Raw genomic sequence first — 13,568 nt, 5'->3', positions numbered from 1 at the left:
GGTGGTGGTTGTTTTGACAGGCCTGGGCTGGATTCAAACCCGCCATCTTAGGTGTATATGGCTGGTGCCTTAGCCACTTGAGCCACAGGTGCTGAGCCGACAGTCTCACTTTTTTACACTTGGTAGAATGCTGTGGTGTTGTGACTCATAGCACCTTCAAACTCTTGGGTTCAACCAATCCTCTTGCCTTAGCCTCCTGAGTAGCTGGTACTACACGCACCTACCACAACACTCATCTATTTTTTTTTTTGAGACAGAGCCTCAAGCTGTCCCCCTGGGTAGAGTGCCATGGCATTACAGCTCACAGCAACCTCCAAATCCTGGGCTCACGCGAGTCTCCTGCCTCAGCCTCCCAAGTAGCTAGGACCACAGGCGCCCGCCACAACGCCCGGCCATTTTTTGGCTGCAGCCGTCGTTGTTTGGCGGGTCCGGGCTGGGGATTTGAACCCGCCACCTTAGGTGTACGTGGCTGGTGCCTTAGCCAGTTGAGCTACAGGCGCCGAGCCTATTTTTTAGAGATAGGGTCTCACTCTTGCTCAGGCTGGTCTCAAATTCATGAACTTAAACAATCTGCCAGAGTGCTAGGATTATAGGTATGAGCCACTGCACCTGGCCCTGAAGTATAATTTATATAGAAAAGGTTAATATTTATTTTCCTTTACTTACTAATTAGAATAATGAGTAGGTTCCCTAATGTCTTGCAGATGTGACCAGGGAGTTTTGTAGCATCACTATGCATACATGAATTTAAATATACTTGATGTGTTTTAGTCCATTGCAGTTGTTATCTTACTGATACTCAGATGTAGTCTGTGATGGTTGTCTTGTTTTCTGGTATAGAAAAATGGTCCAAAGCCATTCATGTATAGTTCCTGTCCTACATGTGTGAACTCAACCATTTCTCTAAAGCAGGGAGCAGTAAACCTGTTGGGTAAAGAAAGGGCCAAATAGTATTTTAGGTTTAGGTTTTGTAGGCCACAGAGTCTGTGTCACAACTGTGCCACTGTATTATGAAAACAGCCATAGATGATACTATATTTGAGTATGGCTGTGTTTAAAAACTTTATTTATAGGCTCTGCACCTGTAGTTCAGTGGTTAGGGTACTGACCACATACACCCAGACTGGTTCAAACCCGCCCGGGCCTGCTAAACAACAACAACAACAACAAAATAGCCTGGCATTGCAGTGTGTACCTGAGTCCCAGCTACTAGGGAGGCTGAGGCAAGAGATCACTTCAGCCCAACAGTTTGAGATTGCTGTGAGCTGTTGACACCATTGTACATAGCCTCTGTCTCCAAAAAAAATTATATTTACAATCATTTGAAATTATTTAATTTTCATGCATCATAAAATATTTTATATGTCTGTGTTTATTTCTGAAAAATATAGAAACCATTACTAGCTTTTAGGCTGTAAAACAGCGATGCACTGGTTCCTTTTAATGGGAAATGATGAGACAACAGTGCGCTTTTAGGGCACTTGTTACTCCTGGCCACTGTTACTAGACCCTTCTAGTGCATACTGCTAAGAAATGGACATTTATCTTTTTATTTATTCATTTATTTATTTTTTGAGACAGAATCTCACTTTGTTGCCCCTGGTAGAGTGCTATGGCGTCATAGCCCACAGCAACCTCAGACTCTTGGGCTTAAGTAATTCTGTTGTCTCAGCCATCCAAGAAGCTGGGACTACAGGGATCTACCACAGTGCCTGGCTATTTTTTAAGAGACAGGGTTTCGTTCTATCACAGTTTGGTCTTGAACTCATGAGCTCAGGTGATCTACCCATCTTGGCCTCCTGGGATTACCGGCATGAACCACCGCACTTAGCCTATTTTATTTATTTTTGAGAATGGGTCTCAGTCACCTAGGCTGGTGTGTGGTAGTACAATCAAAGCAGATTATTTCAGAACTGTTTTGCATTTCTGTAGTGTTAGATATTACAAAAAAGTATGCATAGACCTTGTGTGTGTGTGTCTGTGTGTTAGTGTTTATGTATTTAATGTGTGACCCAAGATTATTCTTTATCTTCTGGTGTGCAGTAGAAAAGTAAAAAGGTTAAACACCCTTTCCTGCTGCCTCAGCTTTCTGAGTAGCTAACGCTACAGGTGTGCACTAGCACACTTGGCTAATTTTTAAATGCTTTGTAGGGACATGGTCTCAATATGTTGCCTGGGCTGGTCCTGAACTCTTAGCCTCAGGCAATCCTCCTGCCTCAGCCTCCCAAAATTTTGGAATTACAGGCATAAGCCACTGCACCTGGTTGATAAACATTTAAAGAAAAAAGTATTTTCATGAGTTTATCCTGATATTTCCAATTCACATTTAAAGCTATAGGATTTACTGAACATACTTGATGTTAATTTGTAACTGAGGATTTTCTATTGTCCAACACTGGACCTACACCTACCTGAGTTCAGGAAGGAGAGTGAGGTACCCAACACTGGGAGAGCCTGGGCCCTGTTGAATGAAAATGAAGGCTGCTGTCATTCCAGTTCCCTGACAAAAGTATAGGTACCTCTTAGCTCTCTAGTTGGTTCTGAGCTCCCTGTGTGGGAGATGGAGAAGACTGATGGGAGTCTGCTACGGGCTCAGGCTTCTCTGGGTTACTATGTCCAGGCACTGTCTCCTGGGAGTGCCAAGGCCCCATGCAGTAGCACTTCCTCTTGGGAGTATTGTTCTTAACAACTCAGAATTTATCTTACTGGAGAATCTGACTTCCCGCTATGAGGTGCCTTGTGTCCTTGACCTCAAGATGGGCACACGCCAACATGGTGACGATGCTTCAGAGGAGAAGGCAGCCAACCAGATCCGAAAATGTCAGCAGAGTACATCTGCAGTCATTGGCGTGCGTGTGTGTGGCATGCAGGTGAGGGGTGTGCTAATGCTTGGCAAAGGCTGTTTAGAGCATCCAGTGACTGCCACTTCCCTGCCCTGCCTCTTTGCTTAGAAGAGTCCATATTTGATCCTACATGAATCTGTTGCTTTCTGTGGCATGCATGTCTGGGTGATCACCTCTGAAGTTGACCTGGTTGGCTGAGACCAGAGTCTGTGCACAGGAATAGAGAGGAAGACAAAAGGGTTAGGTCCTCTCCAAGGACCCAGATGCTGAGCAGAGGTGTGGGGGCACACCACCAAATGCAGATTGGATGGCTGCCTTCAATGTAGGAGATCAGAGAGGACAGTGGCTCATGTATGATCAGCATACTTGACAAGTTAAAGGATCTGATCTGGGGTGTCATATTGCACATACACACCCCAGTGTGTAGACTTTAGATGGCCCTCAGCTCCTGACCTGCTGGTCTCTCTCCCACAGGTATACCAGGCGGCCAGCGGACAGCTCATGTTTATGAATAAGTACCATGGGCGGAAGCTGTCAGTGCAGGGCTTCAAGGAAGCACTTTTCCAGTTTTTCCACAATGGGCGCTACCTGCGCCGTGAACTCCTGAGCCCTGTGCTCAAGAAGCTGGCTGAGCTCAAAACTGTGTTAGAGCGACAGGAGTCCTACCGCTTCTACTCAAGCTCTCTGCTAGTCATCTATGATGGCAAGGAACGGCCTGAAGTGGCCCTGGACTCAGATGCTGAGGATTTGGAAGACCTTTCAGAGGAGTCAGCAGATGAGTCTGCTGGTGCCTTTGCTTTCAAGCCCATTGGTGCCAGCTCAGTAGATGTGCGCATGATTGACTTTGCGCACACCACCTGTAGGCTGTATGGCGAGGACACTGTGGTGCATGAGGGCCAAGATGCTGGCTATATCTTTGGGCTTCAGAGCCTAATAGACATTGTCACAGAAATAAGTGAGGAGAGTGGGGAGTGAGCTTGCTGTCTATTCCAGTACCTGAGAGACTCTGTGTCCCAGGCACAGCTGTGCTGCGTCAGGGAGGAGGTCAGTATGGCCAGTTGTTGGCCCCTGCAGCCTGGAGCTGATGTGCAGTGGCCTCTGTGAGCCCCAGCCTGAGCCAGCCCTAGCTGCACTTGGAATCTTTATTTATTTTAACTATTTCTTCAACATTCCATGTTTGATGATGCAAATACCTCTTTCTTCCTTGAGTGTATATGTTCTAATATAAACCTTTTTGTTTATTGTACACAGTGCTGCTGTCATTCTTTCAGGGACACACAACCCCACTCCTAACCTTCAAAAGCCTCACTACATGTTGTGGTCTCCTCTCAGGCTCACAATATTCTCCTGGTCACTGCTCCCACCCCATGGATCAATCCTACAGTTGTCACAGCCTCTTGGCTTGCTCCTAAATCCCCCAACCTAGCACGCTGAGACCCCCCCAAAAGGACCCCTCTCCCCAATACACAGTCCTTCTGGGATCTGTTTTAGCCAAATGCGTAGCACCGCCACTCAAAAACTATACACAGGTTTTCCCATGGCCCTGTTCAGTGAAACTTTGGGTCAGCTTTCACCCTCTTGTGCCCCAGCAGCTAGTTGGCTTAACGTTTTGATGTCATATGTCCTGGGGCCAATGCTATAGCTTCAAGTAGCTGCTAAGTTCAGGCCTATTGGTATCCCTGGGCTCTGTGGTCGAAGGATGAATGAAAAGGAATGTTCTGGTTAGGGGAGTCCTCTTGGACACCTAAAGACACCACCTGTTGTGATACCTACCCAGCCCTAGGCCACACTACAATTTTATACTCAGCCTTCATGAAAGTCCCATCCAGCACATCTGAGAACTACTGCTGTGTGCCAGGAGGTCTTTCTGGAAGGAAGAGGGGCTAAGGAAGGTCTTGAACTGTAGAGCCAGACCTGGTACAGAGAAGGTAGGGTCTGGATGTTCAGATTCTAGCAAGTTTACCCCTTACCTGAACCTCCCAGTATCTACCTCCTCCCCAAGGCCCACTGGGCCTATGTGTTTATGGCTAAAAACTAGTCAACTGCATACACTGGACTGGTTGTGCTCATAGCCCTTGCTCCCTGGGCGCCCCCAGGCACTACTACAAGTATTTCAAAACCTGGCGGTCTGGACTATCTGGAAAGTTGGGTGGGACAAACATGCTCTTAAGGCCACTTGGTAACCTACTCCCTACCCTCTGCCAGCCTGTATACTCTCAGAAAGGGGCATCAGAAATAATTAACAGAGCAAGATGATAGGGATTGAAGGGGTGGGAGTTTGACAACCTTATGCAAACATCCAAGACGGGGGTGGGGGGGTGGGAAGCAAATAAACCAATAAGGGGCGACTTCAGACAGGAAATCCGGTGGCCTGGTTTCTGTTCCTTTTGCTTCCCCCACACTCCGACTCTGCCTGGCCACACACACTTGCACATTGGCTACCTCTGGCACAGTACAGGGCAGGAACTTTGTGGTGTTGTGGGCCCTAGCCCACTCCAAGGAAACCTGGCCCCTGAAGGGGCTTCCAAGCGTCACCTGAGCGGGATCCAACACTGAGACCGTCCTCTCGGTCGCCATCCTTATTGTTAATAGGTCTGGACCCACTCCCCCGGGGAACGGTGGCGTACCGGCTACAAGCGCCGTGCGCCTTTCTCGGCAGGCAGGACTCGCAGCACTCGAACTTGAGCGGGGAAGGAAGTGGAGGGCCGGGCGGGGTAAGCTGAGCCTAGACTTAAGGGCCCAAGTCGGAGACAGAGGTCCGGACCAGAGTGGCGATTGACTCTCCAGGACCGCCCCGCAGCGTCCCTAGGGTCCGCGACGTGGGTCGCCGCGCTGCTTGCGTGGGTCGACATGCTCCGGGGCGGGGCTTCGGCGGGCGTGCGCGCGCAGGCGTGGTGTGTCACGGGGCGGGGCGAGCGTTTTGCGGAGTTCCCGGCCTGTGGTCCAGGGTACAGGTTCCGCAGCCTCTGCTGCCTGTTTTGAACCCACTGCTCGGCCCAGCCCAGCTCCATGTACCGCGCGCTGTACGCGTTCCGCTCGGCGGAGCCCAACGCACTGGCATTCGCTGCGGGCGAGACCTTCCTGGTGCTGGAGCGTAGCAGTGCGCACTGGTGGCTGGCGGCGCGAGCTCGCAGTGGAGAGACTGGCTACGTGCCGCCCGCCTACCTGTGCCGCCTGCAGGTGAGTGTGCCCCTTCCGACCTGGCCTCCGTGGCCCTTGGCACTAGACGCCTTCACAAGCTCACATATCAAACCAAGGACCCCAGACTCCCAGGGACTCGAAGCCAGGACCTCTGACAAACAGGAAATTTGAGAGCCTGACCCTGAGGCCCCAGCCTGGTGATGACTGAGACCCCGGGAGCCAGCATCCCGCACAGAGAACCAGTTGGCCCTTTACAGCCAACTCTAGATCTATCAAAAGACTTACTGTGAATTCCTTGAGACTCAGACCCCTGAGTGTTAAAACCTCCATCTGAATAGAATTTAAGAGCACCCTGAGACTTCAGGCCTGAATTCTGGCCAGTTTCCCAAATCCTTGAGACTCCTTAATATGTCCCTTCCCTGTATTCCTAGGATCTCACATTCTTGCCTCCCCCGCCCCCCAGATCTCCCAGTTGAAGTCACTGCCTCCACCACCGAGACCTGGGCCGCCTTGGACACCACCTATTTTCCCAAACATCCAGGTTCTCAACCCCCAATTTGGACTCTGGAGCCATAGATATCCCCATCCCCTAGGTGACACCCAAGCCCTGGGACTTAAGTGTCATTCACTATCCTGTACTCATCCATCCTCTAAGCTCTTCCTAAGATTGCCCTAACCCTATTTGAACCAAAGACTCCAGCCTCTACAGACACTCCCTGGCACTGCTCCCTCTATTCCCTAGGCCTCAGGCCCTGACTTCTCAGACTGACTTCCTCTTACTTGCTTTGCAAGTTGAAGGAGCTCCACATTTCCTTGTCCTGAACTTGAAATGGGGGCTGTTCCCACTGTGAAAAAGTGAGTCCTTCTCATGGCTTCCTCTGGTCTGACCATGGCCCTATTTTCCTCTAGTGGAGGCTGCAGTCCCAGTTCCTGTTTCTCTGAGAGCAGCCTTACTGGAGTAGGGGCTGGGGTATTGTGTCTCCAGCTGGTCTATTGTGACCAGGGTGGAAAGGAGGGCCTAGGGCTGCCTGGCCTGTGCCAGACACCCCGTCCCATCTTTATCCCCAGCCTTTAGGAAACATCATGTTCCAGTCTGGTTCAGGACAGAAATAACAAGATAAATTTGGATATGTCATCTGGTCTTAGCAAAGGGAATGGGCTCTGGGCCCTAGGGGTGTGCTCATATTCTCGACCTAATCTCATCCCAGGAGTGTTGGGATGAGAGTGGGGGTCACTGGACACTAGGATTGCTGGGCCTGAGGTGAAGGTATCAGATCCTGCCTCTTCAGGAATGGGGTCTCATCGAAGGCCTTTTAGGAGAATCTTGTCTTTTTCCCCTACTGGGCATAGGTTATGGGCCTGTGAGACCCCTGCCCTAATCAGGACCAATGAGGCAGGATATTTGCGTAGGCCAGAGAGGCTACCATCTTTTCTGTCACTGTCTCTCGGTTTTTTTCTGTGTATGTTTCTTGGTTTCCCTGACTGCATATTTCTGTGTCATTCTAACACTCCACCTGTGTATGTTTTTTTTCTTCTTCCGACTCTCTCCCACTCTTTATCTCTAGCTTTCTATTTCTCTTTACATTGTCTCTCTCTGCCTGCCTCCCCATTCCTCTCTGAGCTCCTCTCTGTATGTCTTTCTTACTCTGTGTGTATGTGTGTATCACTCTCTTTCTGTCCTTCTCTCTGTCTCCTGTCTCCCTGCACTCTGGCGCACTCCATATCACCTGGGCTTTCCTGTCTGTGCCTGAAGGAAGCTTCTCAAACTCACACGAGAGAGAGTTCACCTCAGCTCTGAGGGTCCTATGTAAATTTGTGGACCATGTATGCCAGGAGAGGATTGGGGTGCCTAGTCTCACAGCTGCGGCCCCATACCCCCACCCTGTGCCAGACAGGCAGGGTGTATTGGACTCCTGGGTTGTTGGGCATAACCCAGGACATGGAGCAGGGACCAGATCCCTCTCTCATATCCATCCTTTGCCACAAATACAAAACTGCTTCCCAGGCGGGTCTGGGAGCTTACAGGGACACCTTGGGCGCATGAAAGCTGGCACCAGGAATGAGAAGGAAAGGTTCCTTTAACCTGTTCTTAGTTCCCAGAGGTTGGGAACAGGGATGTTCTGGAGTATGACCTTGATTTTTGTGAACGATCAACAAGATCCAGAGCGATTTATTAAGGATTCCAGGCATTGGAGGTATCCCGCTTGGCATGTCAACCTGGGCCTTGAACCAAGACTAGGTGTGTGGTTCTGGCCCCAAAATGGGGATCCCTGGGCTTTTGTTTTAGTCCCTTGGTTTTCGGAAACATCTTAGCCAAGAGCCTCCCTGTGGGATAAATTTCTGAATGGAGCCTCAATATGTAAAGTGGCAGCATGGTGGCCACCCTGTGCCATAACTTGCTGAGTAATGCAGCTTGAGAATCCCATTCCATATTCTAGTTCGACTTTCTGTGCTCAGGTCTAGTATTCCAGGCTTTAGCTGTCGTGGTTCTCTGACCTGGGTTCCACCTTGGGCTAGGTCTGGGCTAAGCTCATTAAGTTGGCCCCCAGGTCTAACTGTGCCCCCTGCCTCTCTCCAGGGCCTAGAACAGGATGTCCTCCAGGCCATTGATCGGGCCATCGAGGCTGTGCACAACACAGCTATGCGGGATGGTGGCAAGTACAGCCTGGAACAGCGTGGAGTCCTCCAGTGAGTGTGGTGGGAGATGGAGTAGGGTCTTTCAGTGATGCTAGAGATGTACAGAGGGCACAGGGGAGATGGGGATGTGAGGTCCCAGCATGAGGACTTTGGGAGCTGTGAAATATATCCCCCTGTAATCTCCCTGTCTCTCCCTTAGGAAGCTAATCCACCACCGAAAAGAGACCCTGTCTCGCAGAGGCCCCTCAGCCTCCAGTGCTGCAGCTATGACCTCATCCACCAGTGACCACCATCTGGACTCTGCTTCTGCCAGGCAGCCCAATGGGGTGTGTCGATCTGGGTTTGAGCGGCAACACAGCCTGCCCACTTCTGAGCATCTTGGGGCAGATGGAAGCCTCTACCAGGTACATGGTGAGGGCACCCTGGAGAAGGGAGATGGGTAAAGTTTTAAGGATTTATCCAGGCCGTGTGTGGTGGCTCACACCTATAATCCTAGCACTTTGGGAGGCCAAAGAAAGAGGATTGCTTGAGCCCAGGAGTTCAAGACCAGACTGAGCAGCACAGCAGGACCCCCATCTCTACAAAAAATTGAAAAAATAAGCAGGTGTGGTGGTGCACAATTGTAGTCCCAGCTATACTGGAGGCTGAGACAAGAGGATCTTTTGACCCTAAGAGTTTGGCCCCACGCAAAGTTTTTTTGAGACCCTGTCTCAAAAAAAAAGTGGAGGGGGGCTTCATCCAGAGGTTCAAGGGTTCTACTTGGAGAATGATGCATCCCAGAGCAATATCCCTACCTATGCTCAGGACCCCAGCCAGGCTGCCACCCCAAATGGCCACCTGTCCTCCCAGATCCTACTTCTGTCTTCTCAGATCCCACTACAGCCTTGCCGGGCAGCACCTGCCACACCTCCTCCACCTGTGAAATGCAGAGACCGAGAGGCCCTGGCCTTGGGGAGGGGTAAGAAGGAGGGGGTTGAAGGATTGAGGTGGGGGTATATTCTGTGACTGGAATGGTTGTTCTGCCCATGTCAGGGAAATGGTGGCTCTAGGCTTGGTGAGAAGACAGGGCCCCATGTTGGGTCAGTTGAGGGCTCTGGGCTTAGAGGAGAGACAAAGCCGAGCAGAGGAACTGGGCCCTCCCTGTATTTGGGGACAAGGGCACTGGGCTGGGAGAGGTGGAGGGCTCCAGAGGCTACCCCAGCACAGCATCCGCTCTTTGCTCACAGGCGGCCGCAACACCATGTCCAGCGGCTCCTCAGTTAGCAGCACCTCCCTGGACACGCTCTATACCAACTCTAGCCCATCTGAGCTGGGCTCCAGCTGTTCGCCCACACCCCCACCTGTGCCCCGCCGGGGCACCCACACCACCGTATCCCAAGCCCAGCCCCCTCCCTCCAAGGCACCAGTCCCTGAACCCCTCACAGAGGAAGTGGCAGTTGGCACAACCTCAGCCCCTGATGACCTGGAGGCCTTGGATGCGCTGAGCCTGCGGACCACAGAGGAGAAGGCAGTGGTTGAGACAGCTGTGCCAAGGACCATTGGGGCAGAGCTGATGGAACTTGTGCGAAGAAACACCGGCCTGAGCCATGAGTTATGCCGTGTGGCCATCGGTGTTGTGGTGGGTCACATCCAGGCCTCTGTGCCAGCCAGCGCACCTATCATGGAACAGGTCCTCCTCTCACTGGTAGAGGGCAAGGTGAGGGTGGGCAGTACAGCTGGGAGCCTCCCCACCCTTGGGCCACCCTGCTAACCCCACCCTGTTCTCACCCTCACACATTTGTTCAGTCTGTATGTGACAGGTATTTGTCAAGCTCTGGGCTTTCATTGTGATGATGGCTAATCCTTGAAGGAGAAAGGGTGGAGTAGAGTTCTAGCAGAGGCACAGCCTGGACAAGGGCCTAGGACTTAATTTGGCTTATGGGGCCAAGCGGAGCAAGGCAGGCTTGGCTGGTACATAGGGAACATGAGGGCAGGTGGTATGGGGGAAGTAAGACCAGATATGAGTGGCCAAGAGTTCTTTATGGCTGCAGAGAAGGAGTAGACACAGTGCATGGGTGAGGGCAGTACCCTACTGGCCTTGGCAGTGGAAAGGCATGAGTGCTTGGAGAACTGCGATGGAGTCCTAAGGGCTAACTTGCACAAGAGGGAATGAGGTGTTTGGGCATCATGAGATGGATGGATAGGGTCCTTTGCCAAGGTTGGGGTGGCCCTGGTCAGGAGCAGGATTAGGGGGCATTGAGCCCATCTACATGATGAGGGCCAGATGGGCCAAAGGTCCCTGTTAGGGCTCCATGGTCCTGTATTACAATTCTGATTAAGCATAGGGGGTGAAAATGGGTTGATGGGCTTGTCTCTGCTGGGCATGGCAGCCAGTGCTTGGTCAGCTGGGTTCAAGGAAAATAGGGGAGGTGGGAAGATGACAGGCCTGGTGCCACTTTGTGTGAAATGGGAGAGTGAGGTCTTGGAGTCACATTCAGGCAGTGATAGCGTTCACCATGGGTAGTTTATCCAGATCTGGGATGATAGGCAAGTTGTTGGAAAAGCCCCCACAGATGTGTATCATGTGGAGTCCTATCCCAGGAGGTCATGAAGACTGGAGCTGAGCCCCCTATTCAGCATGGGCCATGTAGGACTAGAGTTCATGGAGTCCACAAGTGGACTCTTCAAGCTTGGGGACTTACTAGAGATAGTGAGGGCAGGGAGTGTGCTAAGCCGTGCTTCACGTCTTCCCCCAGGACCTGAGCACAGCCCTGCCCTCAGGGCAGGTCTGCCATGACCAGCAGAGGCTGGAGGTGATTTTTACAGACCTGGCTCGGCGGAAGGATGATGCCCAGCAGCGCAGCTGGGCCCTGTATGAGGATGAGGATGTCATCCGCTGCTACTTGGAGGAGCTACTGCATATCCTGGTGCGGGGAAGGGGCCCATATACATCCCCTAACATGTGGAATGGTGACCCCCACCCTGTACCTTCCCTCCTTGATACTTAGGAGTCCCCCGTGCACACATGCAGCTTGGCTTTCTCCTATGTGGCCACACACTGGGTGTCTCTCATATTTCTTTCTTCCTACAGACTGACGCAGACCCTGAAGTTTGCAAGAAAATGTGCAAGAGAAATGAATTTGAGTCTGTCCTGGCCTTGGTGGCCTATTACCAAATGGTGTGTGTAAGGTAGAGGGGAGGGGGCATGGAGGATTAGGGGAGGGTTGGGGATTGCGGGCACTAAGCACACAGGGTCCCCTGCCAGGAGCACCGAGCATCACTTCGGCTGCTGCTCCTCAAGTGCTTCGGTGCCATGTGTAGCCTGGATGCAGCCATTATTTCCATACTCGTGTCATCTGTGCTGCCAGTGGAGCTGGCCAGGGATATGCAGACGGACACACAGGGTGAGGCGGGTAGGGGGGTGGGGGTGGAGCTTCCTGCCATCTAGAGGGGTTCTCACCATCTCCTGGGGTTTTCTGCCATTTTCAGGGACTCTGACTGCCTGCTTTGTCCCCCCTAGACCACCAGAAACTCTGTTATTCTGCCCTTGTCCTGGCCATGGTCTTCTCTATGGGGGAGGCAGTACCCTATGCACACTATGGTAAGAAATGCATCTCATGGACTAGCTGACCACAGGTCTTAGAGCCAGGGCTCATGGCCTGAGGGCCTGGGGACCTGCTGACTGCACAGCTTAGCAGGGATAGGGTATCCCCAAGGCTTACAGAAAGTCAAGAAGGCTAAATGGTGTGGGGCAGAGGGGACTGGGTTGCCGACTTTGTGTGCCCTTCTCCCAGAACATCTGGGCACACCCTTTGCCCAGTTTCTGCTGAGCGTTGTTGAGGATGGGCTGCCCCTGGATACCACAGAGCAGCTGCCGGACCTCTGCGTGAACCTGCTTCTGGCTCTCAACTTGCACCTGCCAGGTGGGAGTGGGGCCCAGCCAGGAGGTGGCTAACCAAACAGGGGGCTCTCCAGGCTCAGCACTTTGTCTATACCCATGTCTTTCCTCAGCCCCTGATCAGAATATCATCATGGCTGCCCTGAGCAAACATACCAATGTCAAGATCTTCTCTGAGAAGTTGCTGTTGCTCCTGAACAGAGGGGGTGAGGGCACAGGAATCTGCGCGGGTACCACGTCAATGCTCTGTGACTCGATGACCCCCTGCAATCACTCCTACAACTCCCTGGGGTGACTCTGGGACCCCTGCAAGGACTGCTCTGACCCATGACCCCTGCCTCCTAGATGACCCTGTGCGCATCTTCAAACATGAGCCACAGCCACCACACTCTATCCTCAAGTTCCTGCAGGATGTGTTTGGCAGCCCCACCACAGCTGCCATCTTCTACCACACAGACATGATGGCGCTCATTGACATCACTGTGCGGCACATCGCAGACCTGTCCCCTGGAGACAAGGTGCCTGGAGGTGGCTGCAGCAGGGATGGTTACTGTGTGGAACCTAAAATAAAATGGGAGGACTTGACAGTGGAGATGAGGGGACAGGGCCTCTGTTTAAATCAGCTAAGTATGGGAGGCCATTTAGAAACCATGATAGGTTTGCCAAGACTCAAAGGAGCCAGCCATGAGGGGTTCTGGAGATGGAGTATCTGGAGAGAGCTGGAGTGGAGGGAGTGATGGAAGATGAGGAAAGGGGGAGGGGGAGAGTTTACATGAAGCCTTGGAGGCTATGACAGGAGGTTTCAGTCCCTCTTAGAGGAGGGAGAAGTGTTCTGATTAGCATCCCAAATGGCATCGAGACTGTGAAAGAGTAGAAGCCGTCCAAGGAGGAGTAAACAAACTCACAGGTCCACGTGGCATGGATGGGGTGGGGAGAGGCTGCAGCTGTGGTAAAAAGAGGTCAGCCTCAGGGTGTATTGAAAGTGGATCTGGCTCGGCGCCTATAGCTCAACCGGCTAAGGCGCCAGCCACGTACACCTAAGGTGGCGGGTTCGAATCCCCAGCCCGGAC

The 13,568-nt window shown here is 52.0% G+C and overlaps 2 protein-coding genes across 6 annotated transcripts in view; both read left to right on the top strand.

Moving 5' to 3' along the window:
* The window catches only part of IP6K2 (inositol hexakisphosphate kinase 2), a 24,435-nt gene extending 20,346 nt beyond the window's left edge, over positions 1–4,089 (top strand). For both annotated transcript variants that reach the window (XM_012811918.1, XM_003800568.2), the window contains exons 5-6: positions 2,695–2,870; positions 3,318–4,089. In XM_012811918.1, coding sequence (XP_012667372.1) covers positions 2,695–2,870; positions 3,318–3,818 — 677 coding nt within the window. In that variant the 3' untranslated portion in view covers positions 3,819–4,089. The remainder of the gene's footprint in view (positions 1–2,694; positions 2,871–3,317) is intronic.
* Positions 4,090–5,716: 1,627 nt separating this feature from the next.
* NCKIPSD (NCK interacting protein with SH3 domain) overlaps positions 5,717–13,568 on the top strand; it is an 11,830-nt gene continuing 3,978 nt past the window's right edge. The window contains exons 1-12 of one of the 4 annotated variants that reach the window (XM_003800566.2): positions 5,717–6,023; positions 8,563–8,672; positions 8,821–9,025; positions 9,492–9,579; positions 9,848–10,317; positions 11,357–11,527; positions 11,692–11,778; positions 11,866–12,004; positions 12,121–12,201; positions 12,395–12,523; positions 12,612–12,704; positions 12,844–13,016. In XM_003800566.2, coding sequence (XP_003800614.1) covers positions 5,853–6,023; positions 8,563–8,672; positions 8,821–9,025; positions 9,492–9,579; positions 9,848–10,317; positions 11,357–11,527; positions 11,692–11,778; positions 11,866–12,004; positions 12,121–12,201; positions 12,395–12,523; positions 12,612–12,704; positions 12,844–13,016 — 1,917 coding nt within the window. In that variant the 5' untranslated portion in view covers positions 5,717–5,852. Of the gene's footprint in view, positions 6,024–8,562; positions 8,673–8,820; positions 9,026–9,491; positions 9,580–9,847; positions 10,318–11,356; positions 11,528–11,691; positions 11,779–11,865; positions 12,005–12,120; positions 12,202–12,394; positions 12,524–12,611; positions 12,729–12,843; positions 13,269–13,568 lie in introns of those variants that run through there. The other 3 variants (XM_023519529.1, XM_012811929.2, XM_023519528.1) reach the window with 3 other exon arrangements.

Source organism: Otolemur garnettii, unplaced genomic scaffold (assembly GCF_000181295.1).
Source record: "Otolemur garnettii isolate 467f Iridium unplaced genomic scaffold, OtoGar3 scaffold00179, whole genome shotgun sequence".
NCBI lineage: Eukaryota > Metazoa > Chordata > Mammalia > Primates > Galagidae > Otolemur > Otolemur garnettii.
Note: the sequence above shows the minus strand (reverse complement) of the source record. Positions and strands in the feature narration are given on the sequence as shown.